The sequence below is a fragment of the Acanthaster planci genome, linkage group LG21 (assembly GCF_054643075.1).
Source record: "Acanthaster planci isolate LZ-2023a linkage group LG21, COTS_SCS, whole genome shotgun sequence".
In the NCBI taxonomy this organism is placed as follows: Eukaryota; Metazoa; Echinodermata; class Asteroidea; order Valvatida; family Acanthasteridae; genus Acanthaster; species Acanthaster planci.
In genome coordinates, this window is record NC_141797.1 from 5519451 (window position 1) to 5532413 (window position 12963).

The following is a 12963-nucleotide window of genomic DNA, read 5'->3' on the forward strand; positions in this document are numbered from 1 at the left end:
ACAAATGAAATAAAATCTTGTTACTTTGAGAAAACAAGTATTAAACAATGCACTTTTTAACTGAGACCTCATGCTCCACCAACATATCCACAATGGTAAAATTGCCTTTGCACAATTTTAGTGCTGAATACTCTTATCATGCCAAAATAACAATTATGACCATACAACTATGTATTTGCATGTCACGCACTGCATATAAATGTGCACGATCGATCAAGACAAATCGGTCATTAGTTTATTTTAAGGAATTCTTCTAAAGGGTATGGCATAACCAACAGGCAGGGGGGCAGTGAGAGTCACCCCCTCCTAAAAGAAGCAAAAACGTTTTGAGACAAAGCATGAGGGATATTCAGTGCTTTTGTTCCATTCTTATTTCCCTTCCTTCAACAAGCATGCAAAGACCTATCATGTTGCCTTACCCTTATAGGCCACACAAGGTTGAATCTCAAAAGTATGAACCCTTAAAATGACCTCCTGGAAATACTCAGTTCTGGATCTGTCCAAAGACATAGCACTACTATACTGTGGTGTTGTGTGCACATCTGTTTTGGGAAGAGCATTGGCGAGTCATTTCCTCAATCACTTCCTGTAGAGCTCACCAGTTAGATCATGGCACTGTATAGAATGGAATACAAACGGTTTATGGAGATGGGGGTCAATGTCATTGTATGTTACGTGGGCATACATAGATATGTCGCATCTTTGTAATCAAATCAGCACACCACGATTCCTTGAAACAATGACAAATAATGTAAGCACGTTGTTTAACCTCAAAGTAGGTGTCACATTAATCTGTCAAATCGTTCTGCGGGTCCATTTCTCCTTCCAAAATACATGTTGTAGCCGTGATATTACTTGGCTACAAGGACAAATAAAACAAGCTTAGGGCCTGTGGAAGCAGCTAGCAATTGGTTTAGTGCATTTCCCTTTGATGCATGTATTATGCACTGTCATAGCCTATAAAGAAAATAAGTCGATAGAAAATTTTTAGTCGTTAAAATTTATAAAAGATGACAAGTAAATGTTTTATTTTTCACAACGGTCACTGAATCACGCACGGATGGTCTTCCCCAAGATTTATTCACCAATCAGATGTCAACACCAAACAAGTCGGTAATCAAATGGTGTGGTCTGTGACTGATAGGTTTGCCTTGTGTCCATCAAGAAGAACCTGTTCTGTTGATGAATCACCGACATCTACCTTATACTCACCAATGAGACCAGGTCATTTCATAGTGTCCGTGATCAAAGTTTCAATTGTGCCTGTACCCCCGAAGTGTGTGCCAACATTGCATGCTAATAATCCATCAGTATGAGATGACACGGCGGTGTGTGTGAGTGACAGCGTGCAGGGGCCAATCACAGACGAGGCCGAGCTCACCACTCACTGCTAAGGAAATGGCTGGCCGGTTGAAAAGCACGAGCGGCCGCGTTGCTCCTCAGAACTGCAGCCGTTTATATTCAGTTCTGGATGGTTTACCGAGAAAGCAGATTTAATTAACCGAGGGAGTAGACCACTATCAATATTGCTAGGTAAGTGACCACTTAGAGCTACGCACGGACAGGTTGTTCGAATATACCCAATCTAGAAATAAGAAACTGAAATCATTCTACTATGTTCTGTTACTCTTACAAAAGAAACTAATCCTGGAGATGATTTGAGTCAAGAGTTTGAATCAGCGTGCAATGGAAAGTCTGTTGATTATTGTCGAAAAAAAAAATCGAAACAGTATTGTACGTTTGTCCTTTTGTAGTTCAGAAACATTCAGCTCGGTAACAACACTAGTATTTAAAAAAAATACTGTTGGAGTATATTACATTCTGAAGTGTAACGTCTAAGATGGTAATCTATAATTAGAACTGCGGTTGGCAAAATTCCTATTCTGAACTCAATGCGCCCAAAACATTCGTTTGCACTGTTTCTTTTTCTTTTTTTAATGTCTCCTACATTGTTTGTAGTTTGATTCACGTTGAGACAATTGGGTTGACAGTTGGTGTTATAATAAAAATAGTCTTGTTATCGTACTTTCTCGCTCCATTCCTATCATGAACATTCTCCAGGCTAATGTTCTAGCAAATCTGCTCATGCGCAGTCAAGCGCTCATGCACGCCAAATGGTAAGTATGGATCAAATATTCTATAGTGCTGCGAGTTTTACTGCAAAGGTTTTTTGACGACCAATTTACTTCGTTTTTGTGTTTGGCTGAAGTACAACCCAGTCTATAAGGACTGGCGGGTCATATTTATTTGGAAGGGGAGGCTACATTTCCAATCTGCTAAGACAAAACGTAATGGAACCACTGAGCAATTGGAAGATTTCTAGTCAATGATATGGTCTCATAACTGTGGGAAGTTTGATTTTTTCGGCGTCCATCTAATCCCTGAATTTTTAGTTTAACTTTTGTGAGAAACATGTTGTAGTAAAAATAGAACAGAAATCTGAAAAAAGTGAAAATTTCCCTTGTCAGACTGACTGGAGGTAGCTGGATCATTTAAAGACCGAAACCATACCTAACTTCTTTACAATCTTATTTTAATTTTAAAGATAATGTAGATATCGAAAGGATAATGGGAAAATTACGCCCTGACATTCTGTCACCGTTTTCACGAAGAGTCTATCCACAGAATAAAATCTAGTGTTACACCCGGGGCGAACCCGCTGAAAGTTACCCAGGGGTGTACATTAATCTATCTCCAGTATTCTGTAAAGAATGAAAGCAATTAGACACTGGTTGAGCTTGGTGTAGGGTCAATGTCCTTCACTCCTTGAAGTCTGGGGATAGAATCGTTATTTACATTTACAATCCTTTTGACACAATTACTGTTAGGAAACATCACATCTTAAACACTTAAGTAGACTTTAGAAAATTCCCTATGGGTTGTGCAAACAGTCTCCTAAAATCTTAACGAGCTGATTTGAGTCTTAAAGCCAAAGTTGAATACACCTCATCTGCATGGCTAAGCATCGTGAAATCAGGGAAGTCATTTTCAAAAAAGAGCAGTCGAGGCCTGACCACTATCAGAGGGAAAAAGGTACACACACCCCTGAATCTGCTCTCCTAGTGCACCTTACCAGTCTAATCCAAGTTTCTGTGCGATTCACTCTAATTTGTTATGCATGAGTGGTCCTGGTCATGCTTTCCCAAAATGGAGTGTCACTGCCCAGGCAGCATCTGCCCTCATGGCTCTAGACACATCTTTATACTATTTTACTTCTTTATCGTTACTTGCCAACTTACCAAAACAGATACTTCAATGAAGTTCAAACCAAAAGATTTGTGATCAACAGTAATATGCTAATTACATTATAGAACACAAGAAAATAATCTCCCCAAAGTGGTGACCATGTCGAAGATTTATACATCAGAAATATCAAAACCACTTTAAAGGGACTTAATCTTAATCGATCAGTTGTATGGAAAGATCGTCAAATATCACATCATCCAATGCAGAGAGGTAATTGCTAGGCTAATGATTCAAGAGTCACAGATTTCCTTCCAGGATGGCCTGACCCTGTTCCAGTCAGGAACAAAGAAACTTCAACTTTCTTTCAAGATTAAAACATTAGTACAGAGAGAAGTCAATTCTCAATCAAAACTAATCAATCAGGACTGAGATTCCTTACGTTTACATGTACCTTTCAATCTAGCAAGTATGGGTAACAGGAAAATTTGATGGAACATACCTGTAAAGAATGAAAGCAATCAGACACTGGTTGAGCTTGGTGTAGAGTCAATGTTCTGCACTCCTTGAAGTCTGGGGATAGAATGGCCCCAGAACAAAGGCTCCCACACCAACCTCCCGGTGTCTGACAGGAAGTTGCAACATCCTTTACTTGAAAGTCTGTGACTGTTTCCTGCTTAGAAAAAGCTTATACATACAACAGTGGTTAGTATGTGGCACCAAATAAGCAGTTGTGAGGGTACAAAAAATAAGGGGTGCCTGTAGAGCCTTGGGCCACAACAAAAAAAAGGAAAGGACCCTATATCTGTATCTTACATGGGTCCTCTTCACTAGATTACAAGAAAATTGCCTTTAAAGGTGGTCTGTTTTTCCAATGATCATTTCCCAAAAACATTACTTTCCTTTAACTAAGTAAAAAAAAAATCTTGAATGATCAGACCATAAATGGCACAAATCCATAAAAAAGTAATCATAGGAATCAATTAAAAGTGTTTATTTTGTAAACAAAGGCACTTACCTGTTTGTAAAAAAGCTGAATTTTGTGTGCCTTAGTCTCTTCGTCAAACAGACCGTATTGTCGAGTGCCAGGTGAAAATTGTTATTTTTTTTCAGTTCTTGAGTCACTTTTGCCTCTTCTTGAAAAAGATAGAATGGATTTTGTCCACAGTTTTGGCCTTTCATGGTAACGTTTTATCTACGGTGGAGTAATTTGTTTCTCTTTGAAAACGGTAAACACATTTTGCCCAAAAGAGGTCGTCGTGTTTTTGCTGATTTGAATAGATTTTGTAAAAATGACTACACCATGTTTTAGGCAGCAGGAAGCCTTGCTGATTTTGTAAAAAGAGAAAGAAAAAATGAAAAAATAAATACGATTGTATGCACTTTTGCCTCTTCATGAACAGTGACGACTCGCTTGGTCGTTCAAATTTTCCTTGCGGTTTTGATTTTTTTGAAGAGTCATTTTTGTTATATTACCTGCAGTTCCTCAGACGTGGTATTCCTGTTAATCAGTTCAGACCCCTTGATTTAATAATGCATTTGCCTCTCACTTATACTTTGATTTTCCAATCGATTTATTTATAGAATTAAAAAAATGCATATTAAATGGACAGCAGCTGGCAAATTGTCTTCCTTATAGTGCATTCGTTTGTATTTCATTCCAATACTCAGATACCTTTACGACCTCAAGACCATTTGTTTTATCTTTGTTTACATACAAGCTTTTATGTACACTTTTCTCATATCTGACTTCAAGACTGGTTTAAATATATAATTCATATATCAATTTCAGTGTATACAGTCTTCCACTTCGTTTTGACTTCAAGAGGTAACAAAGGCATCAAGGTAAGTTTCTTTCTGACTTCCCTGTTGCCTCCTATTCAGTTAAATACAACAAACTGTTCATGAGCCAAGTGCAATCGTGTTTACGTGTGGAATATAACAATCACCTGAATAAAAATATACTTCTTAAATAAAGTCCCTTAAAACCATGGTGTCATCCGCATATCACAAAATGTGGTCATAATTTCTTTTTCCTATTGGCCGATTTGGCATAGATTCCGTGTAATCCTCACTCCAGGCGTACACCCCAAACCTGTAAACTCTCATTGGCCAGACCCCAACCACTACAGCGTAAGGATTTTTCTGCATGGAGACAAGGTCCCCCTTTTGCCGTTGTGGCTCCGATCAGACCAAGAGGTTGCCATGGGAAGGACTTTTTGCAGTTCATTTTGGGACCGGTATTATTCGATAACCGCGCTTTGTTGATATAACCTCAATTTGTCTGGCATTTTTGTTTATCTTGGATGAAATTTCGGAATTGCTTATTAAAAATGGGTGTTAGGCATTGAAAATAATTGTTTTTTGCGGTGTTGTATTCACTTTTTACGTCACGCCCTTTATTCTCGACCCAGAGACGCAGTGAAAGAGAGAGGTAGTCATAGCACAGCCGAGCCTTATCTTATGAAACTGGGATATTGACTCGGAACACAATACCACCAACCTAACCAAATACCTTGCGCCTACACATTTGCCTGATTCCAATAAACCAAAAAAGTCTGATTTTCTATACATTCAAAATTTGACATGAGGTGACCGATATCATAAACACACTACAGATATCAAAACTGGTTTGCGCTTCGTTGAGTTTAATTTCATTGCCTCTGGTCTAATTCGTAAACGCCTTTGTGTATTTAAATTATAACCATTGACAGTGGAGAGTTCAGCTGAAAGGCCTTAAATTAAATACCTATGAAAAATGAAATACCAGTGAAATGGGTTATCCGCACGTTTCAACAGAAACGTAAATGACTAATTGTGGAACTGAAAGTTGTGGAAAAACAAACTGTACTATTGAAAAAAAATTATTAACTGAAAATATTGAAGGAGGCACACAAATTTGAATTCGTGCCGATGGAAATGAAGTCCTTTGTCTTAAACTAAAGGAAAGCAATTATGCTTGCTCTGACATTGACTATCTCTATCTCTGTTTAAGTTTTTCAATTCCATTACATTTGTACAGATGCAACTCTGTTTTACGATCACCCTGTCGATTGCCATCCTCCTGGGTAACTCTATCAAGCTCCAAGCTACCATTACTGAGCCGGCTCCTGCTGACGATGATAGTCCTGGGTCTCAGGTGTGTCCAATGTGCTGCCAGGGACCTGCTGGAACACCCGGAATCCCAGGCCTACCAGGTAATCAGGGTCAGTATGGACCTGCAGGGGCAAAAGGCGATGCTGGGGTCAAGGGTCAGAAGGGTGAGATTGGCCCTCTTGGCGCAATTGGAAACCCTGGTCCAAAAGGGGACGTCGGAATGGGACTGTCTGGTAAGGTAGGTCCCAGAGGTCCACCTGGTCAAGTCGGAGCCACCGGGGACGCTGGAGTAAAAGGTCAAAAGGGCGATGCAGGGGAGACTCCAGCTAACTCTGCCAATCAGGTGGCATTCACCGTGAAGCGGACAAGCAACTCGGATTCCTCTACGAGTCATGGCACCCATTTGCCCTTCGAGCAGGCCGAGACGATATTGCCGGGTACAACCTTCGATCTTTCAAATGGTGTATTCGTATGTAATGTGCCGGGCACCTACGTGTTCACATTTTCCGTGGGAAAACAATCCTCTAGCCGCCTCTGGGTTCATCTTCGGAAAAACAATGCCTGGATTGTTTCCAGCGGTAGCAATGATTCAAGTGAATATGAACAAGTGTCTGGGAGCGCGGTCCTGGTTCTGCAGCGAGGAGACGCAGTGTATTTGACCATGCTCGGTAGGGCGTTGAGCAGTTCAAATCATCCCTACACCTCATTCAGTGGCTTTCTCCTTTACGCCAAATAAATGAATAGCAAGCATCAATGAAATAGACACCATTGCAAACACTTTAATACTTTTTGCTTGATTTTCTATTGGTTCCAGTAGCCAGGTGTTTACAGTGGCTGCTATATTGTGTGCATTGAGCACTGCTGCCCTCTTTTTATCGAGTTTTGGCCTTTTCTTATCGACAAACCCTGCTGACATTCTGCTCAGTGTACTTGCAGCCTACTGTTTTGAGTCTTATTGTGTGAACTGGACGTGCAGCACCGTTTAGTAGCACAGTTCTAAACAACACAATCATCAAGTTCCAAATAAAATGATTTCTTCTCACAACATTTCAACATTACACAAGGAGGATGAATATTTGGCAGTTTCATGAACAAAACGTATATATTGCTTGTGAACTTCGCTCGGAAATTCTGTTTATGCGAGTCTATCCTTATGGAAATGACAAATGTGACCGAAATCAGAGACGATAATTTAAATAGGTTTTTGCTTATCTATGGGCATCCCTTTCAAAATTAAAATGTTTGAAAGACATATCATACGGCTACATTTATCTCTTGTGACTGAGGTGGTTGCTATCAAGACGATTGCCATTGTTTGACCTTTTGTCCTCTTTTCCTTTTAGCTCAGTCTTCACAAGTTGGATTTAATTTTAACGACCGGAAGTTATATGCATACAAAAGTACACGCAATGTCAAGTCTCTACATCAATATGTGCTGTTAGTATGTCTGCACAAATTAGAGTAGACCGATGCCTCATTGCAATAATATTTAGTGTCTGCTTGACAGTTGATTCAAATTTGCGTTGTAAATCAATTTGAGTTGCTTGGACCATGGCTCTAAGTCCAGTCCTTGCTCCTTGAACCAGAATTTTGTCTTTGGAAGCATGACGGCAAGACTTGACCCAAGCTATTACTAGGGTGGTCAATAAAGAAGATGAAAACACCTGGCGGTTGAAACTCCAATAATTACGTACACCTTAAATGCAGATGCATTATCACTTTTGTATAATTTTAATATGAGGCAGCAACATTTCAGTCCAAAGTTAAATAAGGCTACAAATACATGTGCGCGTTAACATATAAATGGAAATGTTCATTGATATGAAGTACATAAGTAAAAAAAAATCAATTGTTTGGAGGTTCAAGAGGGTGAAAATCGGTGCCTCTCAGTATTTAATTGTATAATTGGTGTATACTAGAAAGTTGAAAAAGAAAATATATAATGTTCGTTGACAGCATAATACATTTTTCTCAAATGTAATAAATCCATATTTGACGTCAGAACTGCATCAATAAAATAACAAGCAAGAGTTTTGTTTCAATCAAAAAGGCAAATTTCACGATATCAGAGACGGATATCTTGCACGCTATGTTTAGATAGGGAATTATCTATATGCCAAGTTTGAACGCATCGCACTTTGCAAGGAATTACAAACGCCACAGATACCAGTTCCACAATTGGTGTTTACTTCATAATTATGCAGTTGCCTATTTGAACATTTTCCCGTTTGGTTACCATAAGTATGTTTATTTGAATCAACTACCACCCGTGTATGTACATGGGAAAGTGCTCCACGTTTATAAAATAATTGTCTGATGGTAGTCGCGTTTTTGCCTCCTCAAAATTACCCTAATCCCCAATCCATGACTTCCAATCAGCCTGGCTTAGTCTATTCCTTACCCGCATGGGACCCAATTCATGAACATCCCACTCACAATTTCTGGGCTTGTTATTACATTGATTATCAGAGCATTAACTTAACTTTTAGTTAGAGGGGACCTCAGGGATGCATTAGCTACCCTAAAACAGTCGTACAGGTTGTACAGGTTCGTGCATGACCGGTAACTGACCTTGAAACAAAAATTGCCTCATTGAGTAACGGTGTGATTTTTAGGGCGTGCCTTTGTTTACAGATATGTGCTGACTAATCGACTGTTTGGGTTGTAACCAGGTATTACTTACACTTCCACAGCTGAATAATTGAATGTAGTCAGAGGGGACCTTAGGGAAGCATTAGCTACCATGAAACAGTCGTTTAGGCATGACCGGGACTGACCTAGAGACCACAATCACCACACGGAGAAAGGGTGTGTTTAAGGGGCGGAGTCTGCTGGGAGGCTTAAACTGGCGTGAAATGTCCAGTGTACGTAACGTAAAACCTGAAATTGGGCAATTAATTAGAAAAAAAACCAACAAGTGTTCAAGGCTGGTGGATCAAAAGACAAAGTCAAATACCACCAAGCAGTGATTTCGGTAAATCATATTATGTAAGGCAAGACCAGTTGCGTATGCTCAGTTGGAAGAAATAAGTAAGGAGTTGGACAGACTTGAGTCAACCGGTGTAATAAAAAAGTAAAACATAGTAAATAGGCAGCTCCAATTGTTGTTCCTAAGGCTGATGTAACTATAAGAATTTGTGGAGACTATAAGCAGACTGTTAACAAGGTAGTGGAGACAAACACATACCCATTACCCACAGCTGAGGATTTGTTTGCAACACTGTCAGGGGGCAAGGTGTTCAGTAGACAGATCTATCCAATGCATATAAGCAAGTTGAGCTCACAGAAAAGGGCAAGGAATTGTTCACCATCAATACGTACAGGGGATTATATCACTTCCAAAGATTGCCTTTTGGAGTATCAACAGACCCAGCAATATGAGTATGGACCAAATCCTGGGTGGAATGAAAGGCATAGTTTGTTACCTAGATGACATCCTGATCAGAAGTGAAACAGAACAAGTGCACGTTCAGAGGTTAGGTTAGAGAAAGTTATCTCTCGATTAGAAGAGTACGGAGTCAGAGCTAAGAAAAGCAAATGCCCATTTATGGTTTAGAGTGTTACATACCTGGGACACGTCATAGATGGTGATGGAATTCACCCCACTAAGGAAAAGATTGGGGCAATTGCACAAGCCAAAGTACCTCAAAATGTGGAAGAGTTGCGGACTTTCATTGGGATAATTGTGCATTATTGTAAGTTCATCCCAGATATGTCAGATCTGTGTGTCCCATTTTATTACTTAATTAATACGGCAAGGGGTTGAGTGGAATTTGGCAAACGAATACTAAACAGCATTGGAGGAAGTTAAGAGAATACTGTAACACTCCAACGGTCTAACAGGTTTCAGACAGAGGTAAGAAAACATACTAGGCTCAGGACTTCTGTTTTCGAGAGCAAAACTCGTTTATTTCGGCAACACAATCAACTTGTCTGTCCGAAGACTCACAACAAAACCCAAACTCCCGAGGCCACCAAAAGAAGCCTCTAGCTCTGGCGCGGCGGGGTCTTCCGGTTGATCCAGCAAGGGCACCAGCCGCACAACCGTGGAGTCAGACTGGCGCCCCCACCAGACCGGCCGGCTCCCGGCGCCACAATACTCACAAGTGAGCAAGTGTTGGTTCACTGTGATGTCAAAAAGCCACATATTTTAGCATGAGATGCCTCACCACAAGAAGCAGGGGTAGTTTTGTCCCATATCATGGAAAATGGTGATGAAAGACCCATTGATTATGCACCTCGCACTTTGACCGAAACAGAGCTAACTATTCTCAGATTGAGAAAGAGGCATTGGCAATTGTTTGTGTCACAGAGTTTAATAAATACCTGTTTGGAAGGAGGTTAACGCTGTACACAGACCATGAGGCGCTAACAATTATTTTCGGATAAAAAGAAAGGGGTTCCAACCCTAGCTGCAGCTAGATTGCAAAGATGGGCTTTAATCCTCATGGCACATCAATATGATATTAGATATCGTAGGTCTGCGGATCATGCAAATGTTGGTGTTCTACCGAGATTTCCGGTGCCATATGAAATCCACTTGGCAAGTGATTTATCCACGAACTACTTTACATACATGGAAGACTTACCTGTATCGGCTAAAGAAATCAGAGATGAAACACTGAAAGATCTGATACTAGGTAGGGTACTCCACAATACGATGAGTGTATGGCCGAAGCATAATGAAAACAAGAAACTGCAGGATTATTTTGTCGGAAGGAATGAGTTAAGTGTAGATCAAGGTTGCCTGCAGTGGGGGTTGAGGGTGATAATTCCTCCTGATCTTAGAGCAAGAATGGTCAGTGAGTTACATCACGAACACACTGGAACTGTGCAAATGAAAGCCATCGCACAAAGTTATTTGCGGTACCCCAAGTTAGATCAAGGCACAGTAAACAATTGTGAGGTATACACCCCCACCAGGGCACCTTTTGTACCTTAGACAAATTCTAGAAAACCTTGGGAGAGAGTTAATGTTAATTTTTTCGAGCTTCAGGGGAAACATCTAATGATCGATTGCTACAGTAAGTGGATCAATGTGGAATATATGGCGCGCACAACTAGTCCTAAGACCATTGAAGTACTGAGGGGGTGGTTTGCGATGCATGGCCTACCAGAGGAGTTAGTGTCAGATAATGGACCTCAATTCGCATTAGAAGCTTTTGAGTTGTTTTTGAGCAAAACTAGAATCAAACATAATCAAGTGCCACCCTATCATCAAGCATCGAATGCCGCAGCAGAAAGAAGTGTTCAAATAGCAAAAAGGGCACTGACCAAGTATCTGATGAAACACAAATTTAGGAAGAATTCTAAAGTTTCTTTTCGTCATCGACTTGACAACTTTTTGTTGTCTTATGGCATTACGATAAACCTCAGTCTTCGACAGGCTGTTCACCTTGTGAGCTTTTGTTAAAGCATGCTGCCGGTTCAGATAGTTGAAACCAGATGTAAACACTAGAGTTCGTGAACAAGACAAGTCAAATGTCAATCTTGACACCCCAAATATGAAAATCAGAGAATTTTCCGGGGGAGAGAAAGACATATTCGGAATTTTAGGGGGGGGGGGTAGGGAAAAGTATGTTGTTGGGTAGTGGCAAAGAGGTTAGGTCTTCTGGCTTACTTGATGAAGGTTGGACAGAAACTGTGTCTTGCCACGTGGATCATTTGTTGGAAACTGGAAAAGTAAGTTTCCCCTCTGAACATGGGGACACAGCATTTCCGAAGCAAGAAGAAACTGTTTCTAGGCCAGTACCAGTCACTGAGACCGGTGGTGAACAAATTACGCCACAGATCCCAAGTGCCCCTGCAGAATCAAGTCAGGGTGACATAGGCACTCAAGCTGAGCCAAATGGTCTACCTCTCACAGTAACCTCAGAACCAACATCTTCACCGATACCGGAAACACCCCAGAAAGGAGATATCAAAAAAGAATGATAGAATACTTATTGAATCCATGTAATTATGTTAAAGGGATTCAATGTCACCATGTAAAAACAGTTAAGTAACAGAAATAATATTCTTGGTAACCCTTTAAAACAAATTTCTGCATAATTTATTTTCACCAAAAATACAACGGAATATACAGACATGTTACCGGAATAGTGTGATACAATACATATAATTTGTTACACTATTTAGAATGGGCTTTTTCAGGGGTTGTAACAAAAACACATATATTACTGTTAAAATTTCACGTGTTACTGCTATAAAATTTCACACATATAGGGTCTAAGTACAAGTATTCCGACAAATATAACGGATTGTTGTATTGTCTTAGTATGTACACCGGTATGATAGTTTTGTCATGTGTTAAGAAAACCTCATAATGACTGGTTTACACATAAAGGTGTTAATTTCATTACAATTTGTTTGTAGAGGAGGAGTGTAGTATATTTCACTGGAAACTCTAGTAACTGGTAAAACACCCACTGTTGATATTATAAAACACTCTGCTTAAAGAAACCTGATGATTCGTATGTGTGTAATGTTTCCCCTGAGTATACAGCACACTCGACGTTCGGAATAGTATGCCCAGTTCGTCTTCAGGATGGTTCCCTGAACCATGTTATTGTCCAGATTTAAACAAAAACACATTTTTTCAGTTTCCAAAACATCAGTAAGAGCGTAACTAAACGCGTAATTCAAATTGTTCAACAAAAGACCTTTCAAACTGTAAGTTTATCT

General features: G+C 39.9%; 1 protein-coding gene across 2 annotated transcripts; it reads left to right on the plus strand.

Moving 5' to 3' along the window:
• The first annotated feature begins 1410 nt into the window (after window positions 1-1410).
• On the plus strand, window positions 1411-12741 carry LOC147795722 (uncharacterized). Of its 2 annotated transcripts, none has more exons than XM_087131313.1 (3): window positions 1411-1533; window positions 4976-5028; window positions 6206-12741. In XM_087131313.1, exon 3 carries the CDS (start codon window positions 6206-6208, stop codon window positions 7013-7015), a length of 810 nt encoding a protein of 269 aa, XP_086987439.1. In that variant the 5' UTR covers window positions 1411-1533; window positions 4976-5028; the 3' UTR covers window positions 7016-12741. The 2 variants fall into 2 exon arrangements, with proteins under 2 accessions (XP_086987439.1, XP_086987440.1); XM_087131314.1 differs by lacking the exon at window positions 1411-1533 and adding an exon at window positions 1594-2117.
• The last annotated feature ends 222 nt before the right edge of the window (window positions 12742-12963 follow it).